We start from the raw sequence: 21,156 nt of genomic DNA, 5'->3' as shown, positions 1-21,156 counted from the left end.
AACTTACTCCTGGAGATTTGAGAGTTTATAAAACTGGATTGAACCAGGAAATCTTCATTAAAAGCAAACAAAATTCACCAATCTACAGATAACTCCAAAGTAATACATCAGTAAAAATATACTGGGAACCTGGATAACCAATAACAGTATTTATTTAGCAATTAATCCTGAACTGCTATGTGACATTTTATGTAATGTCATCAATTGGTATTTATCCCCTGCATAATGTTTAAACATTTCCCAGTTTTCTGTTTTGTTTTTCTTCCTGCCCAGATTGTAATGATGCAAAGGAAAAAGCACTTCTCATACATCTTTCTTCTTCCTATCTATATCCTATATTTCCACTTCAGCCTAAGGCATTTAACAGATGTTCACTTTCCAGCTCTTTCCTGATGCCTCAGCCTTTCCTAACTCTCATCATTTTTAGTGAGGTCAGTATTTTATTTTGCTGTCAACAAAATCTATGATTTATTCAGTATAATCATTTAAGGTAATACTAATTTATACATTTAGCAAACTGACTTTAAAGTAGAATGAGCATCAAAGACTCCCTGTGGAGTCAGTTTGTGGCTGCAGATGTTTATAAAATCAATTATTTACATAAGGATAGATAACTATTTGTTATTATTTGACTAAAGTGCACTAAATTCTTTTGAAGACTAAAAATGGTAAGTTTAGTACAAATAGCTGTAAGTGTGATACTTCCAGCTAGTAGGCTGCTTGTTGATAGAATAAGAATATGGGTATAAAGGAAGCTAGATCCTATTTCTCCTAGAGCTGACGCTTTGCAGCACTCTATGATCAGTAGACTTGGTGCGCCGGAGGCGTTTGTGCTGGTCTTCTAGGGGAGCGGCCCGTTGTGCTGATTACCAGGTGGACCTGCCCCTTTGGAGATAGGCCTCCAAGGCGCAGGGGGGCGGGGCTTGGTGTAACGTCTCTGGCCTCTACTAGGTGGCGCTGTTTTGTTCCCTGAAGGTTTTCGGCACTGATGGGCAGGATGAATATGGCGGCACCTCCTACCCCCGCCAATCTAGCCCTGGAGCTGAAAGTTCACGTCCTCCACTCTTCAGGAAGTCCTCACAGAAAAGCAATCAATCACCACTCTTGTGTCCCTCGCTTCTGTCAGAACTCTGCCTTCACCTTGCCTGTGTTTGAGCTGTTTTATCTCAGGCGTGTGACTGTGTTTAAAAACTCCAAATTTTAGGGATTCCTGTGGCGCTGATGGAATGGATAAAGATGTGGTGTGCACCTGCACACAGTGGAATATCACTCAGCCATCAAAAAGAATGAGGGATGCCTGGGTGGCTCAGTCGGTTAAGCGCCTACCTTCAGCTCAGGTCATGATCCCAGGGTACTGGGATCGAGTCCCACATCAGGCTCCTTGCTCAGTGAGGAGGCTGCTTCTCCCTCTGCCTGCCTCTGTCTCTCTCTCTCTCTGATAAATAAATAAAATCTTAAAAAAATATATTAAAAAGAATGAAATCTTGCCATTTGCAATGATGTGGATGGAGCTAGAATGTATCATGCTAAGCAAAATAAGTTATTCAGAGAAAGATACCATATGATTTCACTCATGTGGAATTTAAGAAACAAAACAGATGAACATATGGGAAGGGAGAAAAAAAAGGAGAGAGGGAAACAAACCCTAAGAGACTCTTAACAATAGAGAACAAACCGAGGGTGGATGGAGGGAGGTGGGTGGGGAATGGGCTAAATGAGTGATGGTTATTAAAGAAGGCACTTGTGGTGATCACGTGTTGTATGTAAGTGATGAATCACCGAATTCTACTCCTGAAACCAATATCGCACTGTATGTTAACTAAAATAAAAAAAAAGAAAAGAAAAGAATACAGGTAAACAGCTTAATGTAGCTGCTTCAACATTCAAATTCCAAAAAAGTCTTGTGAAAACTCCTAGTGAAATTGAAATAAATGTATTCAGTTTTGTTTTTTGTTCTGTTTTATTTTGGGGGTGGGTCTATGTGTGTGGCTGAAACAAATTACATATACAATCTGGACTAGGGTCTCCATAAATAATTTTTGAGTTGGGGAAGAAAATGTGCAAAGAGATTCAATAAGTACTGAATAAATTAATGCTCTGAACATAAATTAAGAATTTTCAAGTATAATTTTAATGGTACATTAGATCCTAATCTCTTTTATTCAGGAGACTATAATGAGACATCATTGACATCATTCTCCATACACAAAAAACAGGGATGGATCACAGACCTAAAGATAAAATAGGAATGGCCAAAAAGCACATAAAAAAGTGCTCAACTCATTAGTGATCAAAGAGATGTAAATTAAAACAATGATAAGATAACACTAGAAAGCTACTAGAAAGGCATTAAAATTAAAGACTGACGACATCAAATGTTGGAAAGGATCTGGAGCAACTCACCATATTGCTGGTGGGAGTATAAACAGTATAACTACTTTGGAAATCTGGAAATTAATCATAAAGTTAGAAAAATGCCTACCTTCAGTTAAGTATTTATCCAAAAGAAATGAAAACATAAATCCACAAAAAGACTTATAACAACTGTCTGAAGCAGCTTTATTCATAACAGCCCCAAACTGGACATGATCACCACAGTTTTATGGTGGAAAAATTACAACAGCAGTTGCCTCTGGGTGTAGGGGAACAAGTAAACAGGATGGGGCACAAGATGACTTTTTGGTGTGATGGGACTGTATATCCTGATGGGGACGTAGGTCAAATGGATGTGTGCATTTGTCAAAACTTATTGATCTGTGCATCAACACTTAAGATTTGTGCATTTCACTATACCTAAATTACATCTCTAGTTCAAAAATATAAAAATACATAATGAGAGTTAAAGGGAAAATGAAGTTATATGAAATATATAGAGTGTTTCAGAAACATGGGCAGCTCGAACCAAAGTAATTTTAATCACAATTAAACAATGAAGGAAGTGCTAATACTGTAGTGCTTATTCCCCGCTGGGCAGCGTGCACATCTAATCTAATCCTAAAGACACAGCTCTAGAGGTAGACATCACTTACATCTCTATTTTATAGAAGAAACCGAACATTAACATGTGACTTTCCCAAGGTCACAAAGCCAGTTAAGTAGTAGAAGTACTGTAAATGGTATATAAGTACTGAATACGTTAGCTGAATCAGTACTACATAAATAGATATTCCCCCAGGACTTTGTAGGAATTAATTTCAATTTAGTAGGTCTCTCTCAGTAGCTTAAAAATGAAACAGAACAGAAAACATTGCAGAACACTGAATATTGTGAGTCATGTTTCGAGATACTTTTCTTCTGACCTAAGAATATAGGTGTGTGTATCTGTATCATGTGTCTGTGTCTGCATGTATGTCCCCTGGGTCACAATACAGTCTATTTTTTACTATGTGTCCCTGTCAAAAAGGTATGAAAAACACTAGAATAGAATGAAGAACCCAATTAGTCTGACTCCTGAATCTATGATTTTAAATAGTTTAAGCTATCATAAATAAATAAATTCTGAAAGTGATAAAGTAATCAGTATTATTGTTTTATTTTAAACTAATGAATGTTATAAATGTCTACAAACCACGAGATGTTTGGCCTAACATCAAATATACAAAAATGTTAACAAAAAAAATCTCCGTTTTATCAGGGCTAGACAACCGAACGCAGCACTGGAGAGGTCTGGGAAAATTTCCTGGACACAGGGCTGATTCACAAGGGCACATGCTGTGAATGCTTTTATTGACCACTTAATGTTTGCTGGGTACTACAAATGCTGAGTGATGTGGGCAATGATATGGGGAGATAGACTTGACTAAGTAAGATGTAGTCTTCTGCTCTTAAGGAGCTTAAAATTTGCCAGACAAGTTCAAGGCCTAACAGCAGAAATAAACAAGCTGCCTCTGCTTGTTTAAATGTTTTCTAAACAGTATCATTAATGTTTAGAAGAACACCAAGTACAATTTATTTGATCAGGACTTTCTAAGACTCAGACCTTACACTCAGAAGGAATAGGAAGGAAAAGGCCAACCCTGGAAGTGGGCGGATTCTGGCAGATAAATGGGACTGTCAGCAATATAATGAATCACAGGAAACACCAGGAGGTTGAGGGGGGCATATAATCCAAAAACCATCTCTGAAGTATTGCACAGGGAGACCCAGACCACAGACTATAACCTGTGTGCGGTCCTTTAAGTAACTAGGAACTTGAAAAACTTCTTTCTTAAAGGTGTGCTCAGCCTCTTTAACTCACAATGTATTAGCAGTGCAGAAACTAACTTCAAGTAAAATAGCTAAAAAGGGCTCATAAGTAAGACTGAAAGGGGATCTTCCTCTTCCTCTAGTTAGGGGATTCTATGGAGGGAGCTGTCTGATTGTGGGATGAGTCTTTTTAAAGATTTTTTTTTTTTTTTAATTTATTCGTTTGACAGAGAGAGACACAGCGAGAGAGGGAACACAAGCATGGGGAGTGGGAGAGGGAGAAGCAGGCTTCCTGCAGAGCAGGGAGCCCGATGCGGGCTCGATCCCAGGACCCTGCAATCATGACCTGAGCCGAAGGCAGACGCTTAACCCACTGAGCCACCCAGGCGCCCCTGTGGGATGAGTCTTAACTCTAAGCATTTTTTCAAGGCGACATTCTTATGTTACAAACACAGTCTGATACTATGAGAAAGCAGAGGTAAGGTCATGAGAAGAGGGTCCTTATTAGCATAGCTGAGGAGTAGAAAGTGTTCACATTGAGAAGTTCAGTGAGGAAAAAGGACTAAGAAGTTTTATGGGGGTTGAGGAGGGTGGCGGGAGCCTAGAGACAGGGGAGAATGAAAAAGGGGAGTCTCAAGCCACAGTGAGAGTAAGATGTCAGGGCAGGCGAATGGAAGCAGGGACTGTGCTAATTCTACCTGCCGACGAGAGAAGGTAGGACAGAGTATCTATGATGACGTATTAAGAGAGCACAAGCCCGAGGCTGGCAAGGCGGCAACCTCTATTGTCCCTGTGGACTCACGGGAGAGAGGTGGCTAGCTATTTGAACCAGCCTGCATACAGGAGAGACTGGGGACTCAAAGTAGGGAAGGATCATTTTTGTTTGTTTGTGTTTTTTTTAGGGAACAGAAGAGGAACAGGAGGAAAGAAGCCAAGACTGGGAAGAGAAAGGTGGGCTCTAAGTGCATTACGGGTGTTTCATGATAATTTATTAAAGGTGAACTGGCAATGTTCATCACTACAGGAAGGTACTGGATAAATATGCATACGGTGAAACCCAGCACGCTCAAACTGACCCCTGCTACTACTAATTCCAAGTAATCCCAACCCACGACCACCTTTATCTCCATAATAAAAGTGTGCTGGGGGGATTAGAATACCATGGATGGGAAGAACAGGAGTTATCTTTGTTTGGAGATATAAGAGCGCTTCCTTTTTACTCTAAAGGGTAGCAATACTTAGGAAACTTTAAATGTCACCAAGGACAAGAATGGGATAACCCAGACCCCCCCTTGACCATTTTAATCCCAAAAGCAACGGCCCCAGTGGCTTTTTTTAAGCCACTAAGACTGTCTCAGCCTCTTCCTTAATGACTTCTCGGCCTCCTCTAGAGAAGGTCATCACTTGTCCCAGGAAAAGAAGGTTTTAAAGGGAAAAGAAAGGATTTCAAAGGGAAAAGAAAGGATTTCAAAGGGAAAAGAAAGGATTTCAAAGGGAAAAGTGATCCATTTGGAAAACAACCAGAGAAAGGGGGGAGGAGGAAGATTTGGTGGGAGCCAAAAGCAAAACCAAAAACCCAATGGAGAAATGGGAGATAAGTAAATACGTCATTCTGAAAGATAAGAGAGAGGTTATGTATAATTTAGACAGATGCCCATGGAGGCCCTTAGCTCAAGTGTCTGGGCAACAATATTTTTGGAAATATCTAGATAGATAAAGACAAGCAGTACTGTACTCTTTAAAAAGAGATAATATACTATTTTCAACGAGGCTCACAAAGCTCCCGCTACTAATCAGTCAGGGAATGCAGGTGACCACATCCCATTCTGACAGGTAGGGTCGCTGAGGTAAAATGTCAGTTGAAAACTAAAATATGGGGGCGCCTGGGGCTCAGTCAGCTAAGCGTCTGCCTTCGGTTCAGGTCATGATCCCAGGGTTCTCGTATCAAGCCCTGCATCAGGCTCCCTGCTCAGTGAGGAGCCTGCTTCTCTCTCTCTGCTGCTCCCCCTGCTTGTGCTCTCTCTCACTCTCGCTCTCTCTCAAATAAATAAATAAAATCTTTAAAAAAAAAAGAAAACTAAAATATGGTCTTTCATTTTTTTTTTAGATGAAGACCCGGCATATTGAACAAAGGTACATATCCCAATTATTTGGTATCCTTTAAGACAAATATGGAAACAAACACAAGCAATGATTTCCTGTCTGAAGAACAAATTGTTCCTTCTTAGTTCAGGGTGAAATGTAAATAATGTCACTGAGTGGGAATTATCAACAGTAAAGTTATGAAATTATTACTATAGTTAAGCCTCTCTTCTCAAAAATATGAATTAATAAGCGGCAATCTATTTTGGGCCTTGAATACATTCAAGTTAGACCCAAAGGTCCTGAACTTATTCTCTCATATGACAAATATTTCTGCAAGAATTGATGAGGTTCTAGATATTTAGGATGCAGTGCTGAACAAGATTAAGTATCCATCCCTCACGGAGCTTACATTTAGTGCAAAAGAGAAATATCAGATATAAAAAAGAGAGACAAAAATCTCTATTTTCTGTGATGCTTATCAGCATGAATTGATAAATTCCCGTATTATCACTAATCTAGTGCAGACAAAGAAAAAGAAATCACATTAAGTATGATTCAATCCTACAAAAACTTATTGGATACAATAATTTGAGAGGTTTTATGTATGAAGTTTCCAGTCAATAAGAACAGAGACTTCTGACTTCAGTAACACAGTCACATACTCATTTCTACCAAGGAATTCAGTCTTTTGTCGAACAGACAGCTAGTGAATTAGATTAAAATAATTTTTTGAAGTTATGCGTATCTTAGAACTCACTAGGTGGAGCTGGCTTTTCGGATGCAGAAAATACTTTTTGTTGTTGTTAAACAATGGAATATTATGAACTACAGATATGAAACTGAAGCCAGGAAAAATACTTTGAAAGGTTATAGGTCTTCTGCTATGATAATAACATTTCTTGAAATTTTAGTCACGTAGTTCCTCACACATATGTTGTCAGCTCTATTAAGTTTGAGTCCATGACCTGTGAAAGAATCTGCTTTGAAAGAACTTTTAGGCATCCTGTTCAAAAGCAGAATTTGAAAATTAATGGGAAATTTACTCTTTGCTCTTTTTGGGAGAAAATCAGGGATATGGTGGTAACAAGCTCATGCTCTCCCAAGCATGCTAGGCTTCTCTCTACCCTCTTAACTCTATTGTAGAATTAATACAGATTATGTGAGAGTATAAATCACTTAGAAGTAAAGACAGTTAAGAAGTAAATGTTGTTCTTAACTCCTTAATGTTCCAGTTCATACTATATTTCTTAAAAATATAATTTTTATTTTAATTTCATCATAAATGAATATTTTCTAATAAAAAATTTAACTATATAGATAAAGCCCAAGTCCTTCCTGAACACAACCCAATCTCTCTTTCCTCCTCAAGAGTTTTTACTATAATGGGTATCCTCTCAGACTTTCTCCAAGCATATCCATAAATGTGTGTATGTGTACTTTTTCACTTATTGTGTCTCAGAGATCTTTCTAATAAAGTCAGTACATTGCTTGTTTTTTTCTCATTAAAAAAAAAAAAGCGATTACATCATATGTCATAGTAAGGGTGTACCAGCTGATGTTGCTATATTTTATTAACGGACATTTAGGTTGTTTATACAGTTTTCCAACACTGTTATTAAACAACACTGCAATGAGCATCCTTGTGCATGGATATGACTAGTTTGGCAGAATAGATACATTCCTCTGCTTTTCTAAGGGAATAAATTCCCACATAATAAAATTCCCTGCTTCATTCAATATATGCTCCCTGGCCATAAAGATTTTCAGCAAACATACAAAATGGTTTCCTCCTATCTTTCCAATTATTCCCGTAACTGGCTAAACTGAAATACTAAATGATGGACCACAGGCTTTAATCTTGCAAGCAACCTCTCCATCTTCCTTTCTCTTCTCTTTAAGGGGAGCAACTAGAAATAACCTCTGATTAATCCCAAATCACAAGGCTCACACATGCAAGGAAGACACAATAAGAGGAAGTCAAAATAACAGGAATAAGCTGTTTCCCTTTTTTATTTGTTTTAGTTTCAGGCTGAAAAAATGCAGTGAAATTCCCCATTGCTATAATCTTTTGTGAAGCCTCTCCCCAACTGCTAGAGAACTGTGTGTTTTACAAGCTGAGTTCCTCCTTTCTTGCCTCAAAGGCATACGAAAAACAGGCCACAGGAAGATGTTGGTTAAATGAGAAATTGGCTTATTTTTTGGAACTTTTACTCTCGAACCACTAAATGCCATAATTTGTAATATGAATGATGATGTGGTAAAATCTGTATAGCAAGTGGCTGATATCAGACAACTACTCTTAAGAGGTAGCTGTTTTTTCTGGGGCTCAATGTTTTTCTGAATGCAACAACAATGTTCAACCACTTAAGAATGCAGTCCTTTTTTTTTTTTAATATAAATATCCTATTTAGAAACAGTCCATATATGACCAGGCTTTCCTGCTTCTTTTGGCTCTTTTCTGCCAGAGTACCCACCACTGAACCTGGTATATCCCTTTCAGTAATTTCATTCTCTTCCCGGGGCAGAACATTTTTGGGAGCTCCTACTATTCTTAAAGGAACCAAGCCAAGGGGAAGCAAGGAAGAGGTATTTTGAGATGTATTTCTGGCTTCACCAGCTGCAACTTAATACTGTTTCTTCCTTTTTTTTTTTTTCTATGCCCACTGTTCTGTGCCTTATTTTTTCATTCACTATATCTTGGAGAATGTTATACATAAAGATCTATCTCTCATTCTCTTTAATAGTTGCATAGTATTCTATTGTATAATCATACCACAATTTACTTGGCTGGAACCCTACTAACAGACACATAAGTTGTTTCCAGCATTTTTTTTTTTTTTTAAGATTTTTATTTATTTGACAGAGAAAGACACAGTGAGAGAGGGAACACAAGCAGGGGGAGTGGGAGAGGGAGAAGCAGGCTTCCCGCTGAGCAAGGAGCCCGATACGAGGCCCGATCCCAGGACCCTGGGATCATGACCCAAGCCGAAGGCAGATGCTTAATGACTGAGCCACCCAGGCGCCCCTGTTTCCAGCATTTTGCTGCTATGACCAATATTGCAATAAATATCCTTACACATACACTTTATTGGATGGGTCTAAGTACATTTGTAGGATAAATCTCTAAAAGTGGGTCATGAAACTAGGTTAGGAGGATCACAATCATGAAACTAGGTTAGTAGCATTTAATGAAAAATAAAGTACAAAAGACAAGAAAATAGTATAATATAGCATGGTATAGTATAAATATTATAGTAAAACAAAGTTAGTATACATTTTGGTGAAATTTTTGTTTTAGTTAATTCATGTATGTTGGTGTCTATGTGTGGCCTGGATTGTGGCAGAACAATGGAATGTATTTCAAAACTGTTTGAAAGATACCTTTTTAGACTCTGGTATGATAAACAGTATCTTTATCATAGCTTTCTTTCTTCTTCCTCTAAACTCTATGAACTTTTTATTGTATAGCTTGGGAACTTACGTTGGTTTTTCAGGCAGAGACAATTGAGTTATTTAGGGTGGGTTGGAAAAAGAATATATTAACAGGAACAACAAATAGGTTAGAATTTAATTATAGTTCTAATTAGCTCTAACATCTTTCCCTACAAAGTGAATAATATGTAACTAAATTATCTTCTTAGGGCATGACTGTTAATAAACAGAAATTTGAACAAGAAGCTGTTGTATAGGGGCGCCTTGGTGGCTCAGATGGTTTAGCCTCTGCCTTCAGCTCAGGTCATGACCCCAGGATCCTGGGATCGAGTCCCACATTCAGCTCCCTGCTCAGCGGAGAGCCTGCTTCTCCCTCTCCCTCTGCACCTCCCCCTGCTCATGCTCTCTCTCTCTCTGTATCTCTCTGTCTCAAATGAATAAATAAAAAAAAATCTTAAAAAAAAAAGAAGCTGTTGTATAAGATTACTATATTTAAAAGCAAATGTTTCTGATTTCAAAGTAATTTACATATAATACAGAAGTTTTGGAGAAAAAAATTAAAATGTGCATATGATTCCACTACCCAGGGACAACCACTATTAATACTAAAACTACAGATTTCAGGGGTGCCTGGGTCGCTCAGTCAGTTAATTGTCTGACTCTTGATTTCAGCTCAGGTCATGATCTTAGGGTTGTGAGATCAAGCCCCGCCTTGGGCTCTGTGCTGGGCATGGAGTCTGCTTAAGATTTCTCTCTCTCCCTCTGTCCCTCCCCGTCCCCCCGCTCCACTTGTCCATGTACGGACACTCTTTCTCTCTCTAGAAAAAAATAAATAAAAATAAAACTACAAATTTCAATCTATTTGTTTGAGTCCTTTTCTTGTGTATACACACATGCACACGTTATTCTTATAATCAAGATTAGAAGATATATTTAATGTTATGCACTGCTTTGCAAATTTAATATTACACTGTAGGAACATTACCATGTCATTAAAACGTCTTCATATGCATCATGTTTTGTTTTGTTTTTTTTTAAGATTTTATTTATTTTACAGAGAGAGAGAGAGAGGGAACACAAGCAGAGGGGAGGAGAAGAGGGAGAGGGAGAAGCAGGCTCCCCACTGAGCAGGGAGCCCGACGCGGGGCTTGATCTCCAGGACCCTGGCAGATGCTTAACCGACTGAGCCACCCAGGCACCATTTATTTACATAGCTACATAAAATAGCTATGTAAAATAGCTACCTAACAATCCACCATGTGGATGTATAACCTAATTCATGTAGCCATTAAGCAAAGGCTACTTTTTATAAAGAATTAATTGGAACTACAACAATATAACTATGTTATCATGAGCTGTTTGGGGAGTAATTGGAAGTAACTTATAGAAAATTTTTTCTGTAAATAAATTTTTACATAAAACCGTTTAGACTACAGCAACTCTCTTCAATAAACAGATGTCCTGAGATTAGTATATTTAATAAAAGAAACCAACATTGAATTTTTAATTCAAAAGCATAACAGAAAAGTAATACTATGTCTAACTATACTGCAGTAACTCTCTGAAACAGCATTCAGATATAGGGATGTTGCCTATAAATAAATCCCCTTTAAAATAAATTTTCTTCTTGTGGTCCAAATTAACAATGAGAAAAAGAATGCTTTCTAGGAAATAATAAAGAAACAGTATATTTTGATGTGTATTTACTGGCTAGTGATATGACATACAATTTAAATCATTTAACATGAAAAGATAATCTCAAAGATAATCTTTAAACTTCAATTAGATAGATTAGTTCTGTTACCCTTAGGAAAGAGGTAATAATATTCTATCAGAAGGTGAAAAATGTACAATAGTTTGTTTTTCCTCTTTAGAAAAATTATTTATTCAAAATAATAAATAAAATTATTTATCAAAAAATAAGAGAGGGGCACCTGGGTGGCTCGGTCAGTTAAACGTCTGCCTTTGGCTCAGGTCATTATCCCAGGGTCCTGGGATTGAGTCCCGCATCTGGCTCTCTGCTCAGTGGGGAGCCTGCTTCTCCCTCTCCCTCTGCCTGCTGTTCCCCCTGCTTGTGCTCTCTCTCTCTCTAATAAATAAATAAAATCTTTTAAAAAAATAAGAAGATAGTAAACTATTAAAACTAATAAAGACAAGGGATAAAGGCTGCTTTAAAGGGAGCAGTTCATTAAAGCAACAGAAGTACTGTTTCTTTTTTTGAGACGGCTAATGATTTTTAAATTACTATTAAGTTTTGCTGTTGGAAAAATAATTACTGAACTCTCTTCAGCAAAATTTTAAAAATTAAATTACAGAATTTTAGTTTCTAAAAAGTAGTAGAGCAAAGCTGAGAAAGCTACTCCACATCACTCTACTTGATCTAAGAGATTGCAGGAGGCAAGGGAAAGGAAAGCAAAAATGAACTATTGGGACTTCATGAAGATAAAAAAACTTCTACACAGCGAAAGAAACAATCAACAAAACTAAAAGACAACCTATGGAATGGGAGAAGATATCTGCAAATGACATATTTGATAAAGGGTTAGTATCCAAAATCTATAAAAGACTTATTAAACTTAACACCCAAAAAAATGAATAGTCCAGTTAAGAAATGGGCAGAAGGCAAGAACAGACATTTTTCCAAAAAAGACATCCAGATGGCTAACAGACACATGAAAAGATGTTCAACAGCACTCATCATCAGGGAAATACAAATCAAAACCACAATGAGATATCACCTTACACTGGTCAGAATGGCTAAAATTAGCAACTCAGGAAATAACAGATGTTGGCGAGGATACAAAGAAAGGCAAACCCTCTTACACTGTTGGTAGGAATGCAAACTGGTGTAGCCACTCTGGAAAACAGTATGGAGGTTCCTCAAGAAGTTAAAAATAGAACTACCCTACTAGTGATACATCTGACAAAAGATGGGAAAGACGTCTGAAAACTATACACTGAAAACTATAAAGCACTGCTGAGAGACCTAAATAAATGGAGAGAAATACCATATTCATGGATTAGAAAAGATAATATTCTACAGAGGAAGGATAGTCTTTTCGACCAGTGGTGCTAGAACAATTGGACATCCATATGAACAGAAAGACTTTGATCCATATGTTGTACTATATAACAAATTAACTAATTCAAGTTGTATCATAGACCTAAGTGTAAAACTTAAACTATAAAATTATAGGAAAAAGCACAGGAGAAAACCTTTCTGATCTTGGTTTAGGTAAAGAAGCAAAATCCATAAAAGAAACATTGAGAAACTGGACTTCATCAAAATGAAAAACTTTTGCTCTTCAAAAGATACAGTTAAGGGGTGCCTGGGTAGCTCAGTCAGTTGAACGTCTGGCTTTGGCTCAGGTCATTATCTCAGGGTCCTGGGATCGAACCCTGCGTCTTGCTCCCTGTTCACCGTGGAGTCTGCTTGTCCTTCTGCCCTGTCCCCCCGCTCATGTTCTCTCTTTCCCTCTCCCTCAAATAAATAAGTAAAATCTTAAAAAAGAAAAAAAAAGATACAGTGAAGAGAATAAAATGAGAAGCCACCAACAGGGAGAAAATATTTGCAAGATATATATCTGATAAAGGACTTGCACCCAGGTAAATCAGAAATCCTCAAAATTCAATGATGAGAAAACAATTTTAAAAACGGCCAAAAAATTTGAACAAGTCAGGAAACAATACAGATGGTGAAGAAGCACATGAAAAGGTGCTCAACATCATTAGTCAATAAGGAAATGCAAATTGGGGTGCCTGGGTGGCTCAGTCGTTAAGCCTCTGCCTTCGGCTCAGGTCATGATCCCAGGGTCCTGGGATCCAGCCCCACGTCCAGCTCCCTGCTCAGCGGGGAGCCTGCTTCTCCCTCTCCCCCTGCTTGTGTTCCCTCTCTGGCTGTGTCTCTCTGTCAAATAAATAAATAAAATCTTAAAAAAAAAAAAAAAGGAAATGCAAATTAAAACTGCAATGAGATATTACACACCTATTAGAAAGGCTAAGATTAAAAAGACTGGCCATACCAAGTGTTGGTGAGAATGTGAAGTAGTATAACCACTCTGGAAAAGTTTGGCAGTTTCTTAACAACAACAAACAAACAAACATACACCCACCAGGTAACAGAACCATTTCATTCCTAGGTACTTACCCCAAAAAAATGAAAGCATATGCCTATGCAAAGCCTTGCATAGGCAGTTTTATTTGCAGCAGTTCAAAACTGGAAACAATGAAAATGTTCACCAACAGATGTGGAGCAGACATATGATGGAACACTACTCAGTAATAAAAGGAATGGACTATTAATACAATAACAACATGGATAAATCTCAAGATAATCACACTGAGTGAAATACCAGGCCAAGGAAAAAAAAATGTACATTCTGTATGATTCCACTTATATAAAATCCCAGAAAATGTAAACTAACCTCTACTGGATTAGTGGGTTGGGTGCCAGTGTAGGGAGGAGTAGGGAAGGTTAGGTAAAAGGGTCACAGAGGGGCATGAGGAAAATTTGGGGGAGGGGATGGATATGTTCACTATCTTGATTGTAGTAATGGTTTCATGAGGGTATACATGTAACAAAATATCAATTTATACACATTAAATATATGCAGCTTATTGTGTGTCAATATATGCCAAATCAAACAATGGAGAAATACACAAGGAAATCAATGGGAAAAATAAATCCATTCTAAAAAGGCTTCCACCTTGTCCCTGTATTTCCTGTTTTCATTAGGGGTGGGAGGGGGGTATAACATAACATCTGTTTCATGCCCCAGAGCACACCCTTAACCCTTGCCGGCTGTCTCAAAATACATGCTTTTGGTGGTGGTGGTGGGGGTGGGTCAACTCACAACCATCAATTCCCACAAGAAAAACAAGCTAAAGTGTAAGCCCTATTGACAACAAATATTTAATCTAAAGATTCATTTTTGTATGAAGAACAGCATATTTTCAGTATTTCTTGCTTTATGGAATATACTTTTGTTCGAAATGGATGGACTGTAAAACTTTTGTTCTAATAATCATAACTAAGAGTAAATGAGTCTCTTTTCCAAAGTTTTTAAATGGCCATTAAGGGTCCTCCATCTTCCTCTGGAGTAGTCAAACCTCGCCGGGAAGCCATCTCCTAGAGCTGCTTAGAATTAATGAGCTGAGGCTCTCTTGTTGAACTGTGTGATTCCACCCCAGCCTCCCGGGGGTAGTTAGTTCATGAGCAATGTAATTTGCTTTCACTGTGGAAGGGATTCCTATAGCGTTCTCATTCATGAAAATAAACTGGTCAAAGAGAAAGACTTTCACAAAGAATGTTTTGTTCTGACATAATCTCTTGTAAAACAGAAAATCACTTTATATAAAAGTTCAATTAGGACCAAATAAAGTATAAATGGCCTCTGTAACAATTAGAATTTAAATACAGAAAAGTTGAATATTACACTATTTTCTACTGACTTTCCTGGTTCTATGCCAAACATGTCTTGGCTGCAATAGAAGAATGAGGCGGCTTTCATATTCTGGGGGAGAAAAGTAACTACGGTGGGGGTTTTTCTAGAAGGATGTAGTTGCAATCTGGTACTTTGCAGAAATTCTGGAAAATGAATGAAGTTCTTTTTTTTAATTAAAAAAATTTTTTTATTATGTTATGTTAATCACCATACATTACATCATTAGTTTTTGATGCAGTGCAATGAAGTTCTTTTATAATTATAGCTCTGTATGTAGGATCTGGGACCTTTATAATAAATATATCCCTATATAAACCCAACCCTGCCAATGTGACCTACTATTTATTTAGCAGCAACAGTGAACGATGTGGTTTTGTTCAAAGCTGTAAGTTTGAAGAACAGATTTTATGCCCAGGAAAAAAAAATCTATTTTGAAGGTAAGGAGGGAAAAAAAAGATAAGCTTTTTTACTTAAACAGAAGGAAAAAACCAATCATAACTATTTCAAAACCTTTTCAACCCACTAAACATGAATTAAGAAAGAATACTAAATGGAAGAAAATTAGTAAGCTGCCATATTAGTCCGAGAAGTCCAACAGGTGTTTATTATTAAGCAAGAATTACAGAAATAATAATAGTAAAATCTTTTATATTACAGAAGCCCAAACAAATAAACTAAAATAAAAAACAAAAAACTACAAATAAAGAGAGATTTCATTTTAACTTTAAGAATCTGGTATGGCAGTTGCTTTTCTCAAAGGGACTGAAACAGTTTTGACCCCAGCTGCTACTTATTTTATCTAACAATAGACCGTTTAAAGACGTCCCACTTCTGGCTAAGCTATTCATTTCAATCTAAACTGCATCTTGCTTAAGCCTCAGAAGATAACTTTATCACCTCCAAGCCCTGTGCAGACTAAACACAACACTTGTGCCTGATTCTGAATGGTATCTTATATCCAAATGCTCCCTTAATTATAGCTCCTGCTTCTCAAGCTGCTCTTTCAACTTGTCAGAAGCTGCCTGAAGTAACTAAAATTGGATTCGCGCAGAAAAAATGTATTTTAGGAAAACATGTGCAACAAGCACCTACGCATCCATTCACATTAAAACCAGAAGGCAGTATGTTGCAGCCACATAAGAACAAGCTGTAAAATTTAATAATTCACAACGTTCACTTTGAAATCTTGTGGCAGTCTTTTAAAGCAATGCATCACAATGGTACAATCATTTCATCTGTTTGACAAACCTTTATTGTGTGTCTATATGCTAGGCCCTATGCTTGGTGCTGAGCATATAATGATTAGCAAAATAGACACATAAAGCTCTACAGGTTTGTTTGATTTCTAAGGCTGAAAAGCAAAGAGGAAATAAGGTCAGCCTGGTTTTTTCATTAGAGACAGCCATCCCCCCACCACCCTACCTCAATTGTGAAGGGGCTGAGGCACACAAGTTTTTGTAAAAGTCAACTGTAATATTTATGGGGAACCAGCTCCCGGAGTCCCAGTGCCAGTAGGGGTAGATCCTCAGCTGAGTCTCTAACAAATGTTGCCAAATTACTGTAGTTTCCTAAAATCTGATGGCTATTTGTAATAATACTGCTCCTGGAAAATGCTTTCTGGGTTTTACAAGGAGTCATCGCCATGAGCCAAGTACTTCCCAGTGCAGCCTAAGTGGTGAACTCTTTGGGTTCTAAGCTGATAATGCCTACGGACCGGAGAGCCAGGATCTCAGATGAGAACCAAGACAAAGAAGTGAGAAAACATCAGGCAATAGAAGTGAAGATTACGAACAAGCTCAAACTTCCCCCAATCCTTTTTCCTCTTCTCTTCATTGAGCAGACAAATATGGGATAAGAAATGGGAGGGTGCCCTGGGTTTAATCAGGTTAGGACTACTGGTAACAATGGAGGGGGTTATAAGAAATAGAATAGTTTCCAAGGATGTACAGGGAAAGGAAGAAAATTCACCAATAGTGACAAAAGGGGAAGGAAGGCCTGTGGAAGTGGCAGAAATGAGTCACCAGCCAGAGTGAACATTTATATGCTATGTATGTTGGCAGGAGAGTCATTAAAAAACTGGGCACCTCTGAGGGCACACTAGAGTCATCCATTCATAACATTAGCAACCACTGACTGTTCCTTGGATATGGGGAACATGGTATGCACTGAAAGAATCTACATAAAGGGGAAAAAATGACTCCTACACTGTTGCAGTATCTGCAATGCCTGGCAAATTGTAGTGTTACACACAAATGCTAGTTATTAATCATTTATTCTTATTACAGAGAAGGAAGCTGTGCTCCAGACAGATTGAATGACGTGACCAAAGTCATACAGTTCTAATTAGTGGTATGGGAGGCAAAGACTCAGGCAATAAACTTTAACGTATGTGACTAGGCATGTGTCAAAGCCATAAACATGTGATCCGCAGGGAGCCATGCAAAGCCAAGACTGAAGCAAGCAGGGAAAGGAAGAAAAGAAGACAGACTCCGTCCCCACCCCCACCCCCACATATCAGAAGGGAATTGCCTCATGCACTCTGGAGAATGAAACCACTGGAAATTACTTATCACATATGACAAAGCTACCAGGGGAAACAAAACAAAACAAAAAAACCCAAAAGTTTTCAGTGATAAACTACCCTGAGGCATATTTATTAGACAGAAATGTCAGTCTTTTTCAGTCATTCTTGAAAAACAAATTAAGTGTAAGAGCATATAGAAATAATAGGTTTAGATTTTATTTTTATCACAAATATAATTTTGGAGTAACCCAAGAAAAGACTACCCAGATATGACTAAATGAACAACACATTTACTCTATATCAGTGCAGGAAGGGAAAAAGGCTTTTTGTATGAACTCTATTGAGTGGTTGTTGTTGGCTACTTAGGAAATCACTGATTCTCTAAGCCTCCTTGAAAATTATCTAGAAAATTATCTTTGTTGCTCTAAAAAAATCTTCAACAATGGAGCTTCATATGAACACACATGAAATAAATATTAATGCAATATTTAATAAAGAGGATAATTTTGAAAACAAAAAACACCCACAGTACTTCATAAACCTTTTACCAATGAGCTTTAAGATGTACACTGATATAATCTCTAACTAAAATTTGAAACTATAAACATCTTCTTAGATCCTTAGACTTGGTGAGCTTTGCAGGGACTATGCTCTCTCCAGCATGCTCAAGTCTCTTTTCTTTGACCATTTCTCCTCCTTCTCATCCTCCTGCTGCTCACAGATCCCCTTACTGTCTTTTCTTTGCCTCTCCAAATCTGATCTCAAGACAAATTGGGAAACATCCTTACAACGGTGTACAGGATTCATGAAACTTGAAAGGAGGTATACCCCCTTGTATTTTTTAAATTAGACTTTATTTTTTTAGAGCAGTTTTATTTTTTGTTTTATTTTTACTTATTATTTTTAAGTAGGTTCCACGCCCAGTGTGAAGCCCAGTGTGGGGCTTGAACTCACGACCCTGAGATCAACACCTGAGTTGAGATCCAGAGCTGGACGCTTGACTGACTGAGCCACCCAGGCACCCTTTTTAGAGCAGTTTTAGGCTCATGGAAAAACTGAGTGAAAAGCATATCACAGACCCGCCTCCCCCACCCCTTGTGTCTTAACAGATACCAAATACTAAATCAAGAATTCTTGGGGTGCCTGGGTGGTTCAGTCGTTAAGCGTCTGCCTTCGGCTCAGGTCATGATCCCGGGGTCCTGGGATCGAGTCCCGCATTGGGTTCCCTGCTTGGCGGGAAGCCTGCTTCTCCCTCTCCCACTCCCCCTCTTGTGTTCCTTCTCTCGCTGTGTCTCTCTCTGTCAAATAAATAAATCTTAAAAAAAAAAAAAAAAAAAGGTAAGAATTTTTTATCTGGGGTCTAGGGAATCCAGAGATGGTCTTCATGGAGTCCTTGATCTCCCAGATATTATATCCTGAATTTTGGCATACGGATGTATATACATTTTTTAGGAAGTAAGTCTCATTAGGTTCTGAAGCAGTTGGCATTCAAAAATGGTTAAGGCCTCTAAGCTAAAGAACGAAGTTCAAGATCCGGACATGAGGTAGAGAGACTTAAGGAACTATTTTGGGGTCAGAAAGGCTTTACCAACATCCCTAAACGCATACCACACAGGTAGCTGCCAGAGCAAGTATCAATATGTATACCCAGGCCTTGAACTTCAACAGGAGCTACAGAAACATCCAGGTTAAAGAAATTACAACCAATGAAATGACTTTCAAAACATACGATGACCTCTTTTTTTCTTTAACACACCTTTAAAGCCTCTATCACGAGGTCCCTTGCTTCAAGCTCTCCTTCAAGAATACTGAATAGTGTTAGGAGTTCAGGCTTGCTGAGTTTTTCCAGATTCATCCTGAAAGCCTAAAACAAAGACAACGATCAGACAATCTCCAGAAGACAGAGTGAGTCTGATATTACTAAAGAAAAAAATAAATTGAGTCAGACAAGAAAAGAGCAACGATTACAGTAAAAAAATGCTTTAAGATGGCAAACTGTACAATTAAGTAGAAAAAAGAAGAGCTTTCTGGTGTTAATCATAAACTGAGCAGTAAGAGAAAATAAAATTCACCTTAATTATGGATTTCATCACTACTCACAAAGATCAATTTTCCATCATTTTTTTCCTTCAGGCATATTTACGAACATCCTGGGAGGTCTCAGAAAGAATTAGTCATGAGTTTAGTTCACTAGAAGCGCAGGTAAAATTGTGTTACCATGAATACTATTTCACCAGAAAATCGTGAGATCATGAAAAGATTTCCTAGTTTTAGAGAACCAAATTCCTAAAGTGTATATAAAACATTCTGGCATCCCTCCAAAGTTGGCTGAAACGAAATTTGGGCAAAGACAATGTCCGGTGGCAGTATGGGAGACATTTTTCTTTTAAACTATCTACTTTCATGTGATAGGTGTTCTCTGTGAAACAGTTAAAAAGGAAAAACACCTATCACGGTATTTATATGTCATATAGTAAAATAAGACTTCAATGCAACCATCATACAAATATACTTTTAAATAATTTCTTAAAATATACTGTCCTTAGTAAAAATCTTAATTGGACAGATTACTACACACTGAATTTATCTGACTCAGCAAGTTCACGTTTCTGAGAAGTCGTACATCTTTTGAAATATGTTAAATGGCAAACTGCATAGCACAAACTCAGTCCTTTCCACAAGATTAATTTCTCAAAATCCACACAGAGACAGAAGTTAGACTGCTACACAATTTTCCAAGGGTCCTCTGACCAGGGGTATAGTAAGATACATTTTATAACTTCCGAGACTGAGCAAATACTACTTTCCTTCTCCCCCTTTTAACTTCCAAATTGTCACTCTCATACAGTTTCCTTTAAAGTGAATTACAACATGACGAGTTCACACACCCTCCAGTAATTCCCAACTCTTATGAGCACATTAAATTTTAGGAGGCACACAAAAGAGTCATTGATTCCTTCCAGAGCTACTGCCTCTCAGTGAGGGAGAGCATGTAGAAAAGGCGTACTTCACTGTTGTTAGATTGTGTTCCAAGACATGCTGTAAGAATCTTTTGCCATATGGTAAAATATGTTCCATCTAACTTCAGCTCTAACTGCTAACTTTCTAGCTACCGAGTTTCAGCAGCTGGTAAGTGATCCTCACTTCTGGATTACAGAAGACCTCTCACAACAGGTATTTTAAAAATAACTAAAAAAAAAAAACAAAAACAAAAGCCCACAAACCTAAGAAAGCCACACACTTAATTTAAGATGGTATGTTGGAAAGAGCGTGTGGCTTTGCAGTCAGATAGATGCCAGGTCTGCATCATCTTAGTTGCATGATTCGGGGCAAGTTTTCTGATTCTCTGTTTTCTTATCTGTGAAAGGGGGATGATGATATCTAACTCATAGGGTTTTTGTGAAGATTGGATTAATAAATGTAAAACATCTTGCCAAATTCCTGATACAAGCTAAACAATGGTTTAACTATTAATAACTACTATCC

The 21,156-nt window shown here is 37.8% G+C and overlaps 2 protein-coding genes across 4 annotated transcripts in view; one reads left to right on the top strand and one right to left on the bottom strand.

Moving 5' to 3' along the window:
* CTTNBP2NL (CTTNBP2 N-terminal like) overlaps positions 1–21,156 on the bottom strand; it is a 52,198-nt gene that overhangs the window by 16,461 nt on the left and 14,581 nt on the right. The window contains exons 4-5 of one of the 3 annotated variants that reach the window (XM_081815674.1): positions 19,743–19,829; positions 19,427–19,534 (exon numbers count right to left, since the gene is read on the bottom strand). In XM_081815674.1, coding sequence (XP_081671800.1) covers positions 19,427–19,534; positions 19,743–19,760 — 126 coding nt within the window. In that variant the 5' untranslated portion in view covers positions 19,761–19,829. The remainder of the gene's footprint in view (positions 1–19,426; positions 19,535–19,742; positions 19,830–21,156) is intronic. The other 2 variants (XM_081815675.1, XM_081815676.1) reach the window with 2 other exon arrangements.
* Positions 1–21,156, top strand: part of ST7L (suppression of tumorigenicity 7 like) — a 164,053-nt gene that overhangs the window by 135,154 nt on the left and 7,743 nt on the right. Inside the window, exons 15-16 of the mRNA XM_081815678.1 lie at positions 5,088–5,136; positions 6,293–6,318. Of these exons, the coding sequence (XP_081671804.1) occupies positions 5,088–5,136; positions 6,293–6,312 (69 nt within the window). The 3' untranslated portion in view covers positions 6,313–6,318. The remainder of the gene's footprint in view (positions 1–5,087; positions 5,137–6,292; positions 6,319–21,156) is intronic.

This window comes from Leptonychotes weddellii, chromosome 4 (assembly GCF_054177405.1).
Source record: "Leptonychotes weddellii isolate Sample4059 chromosome 4, ASM5417740v2, whole genome shotgun sequence".
Lineage (NCBI taxonomy): Eukaryota > Metazoa > Chordata > Mammalia > Carnivora > Phocidae > Leptonychotes > Leptonychotes weddellii.
The sequence above is the reverse complement of the archived record's forward strand: the minus strand, read 5'-3'. Positions and strand labels throughout refer to the sequence as shown.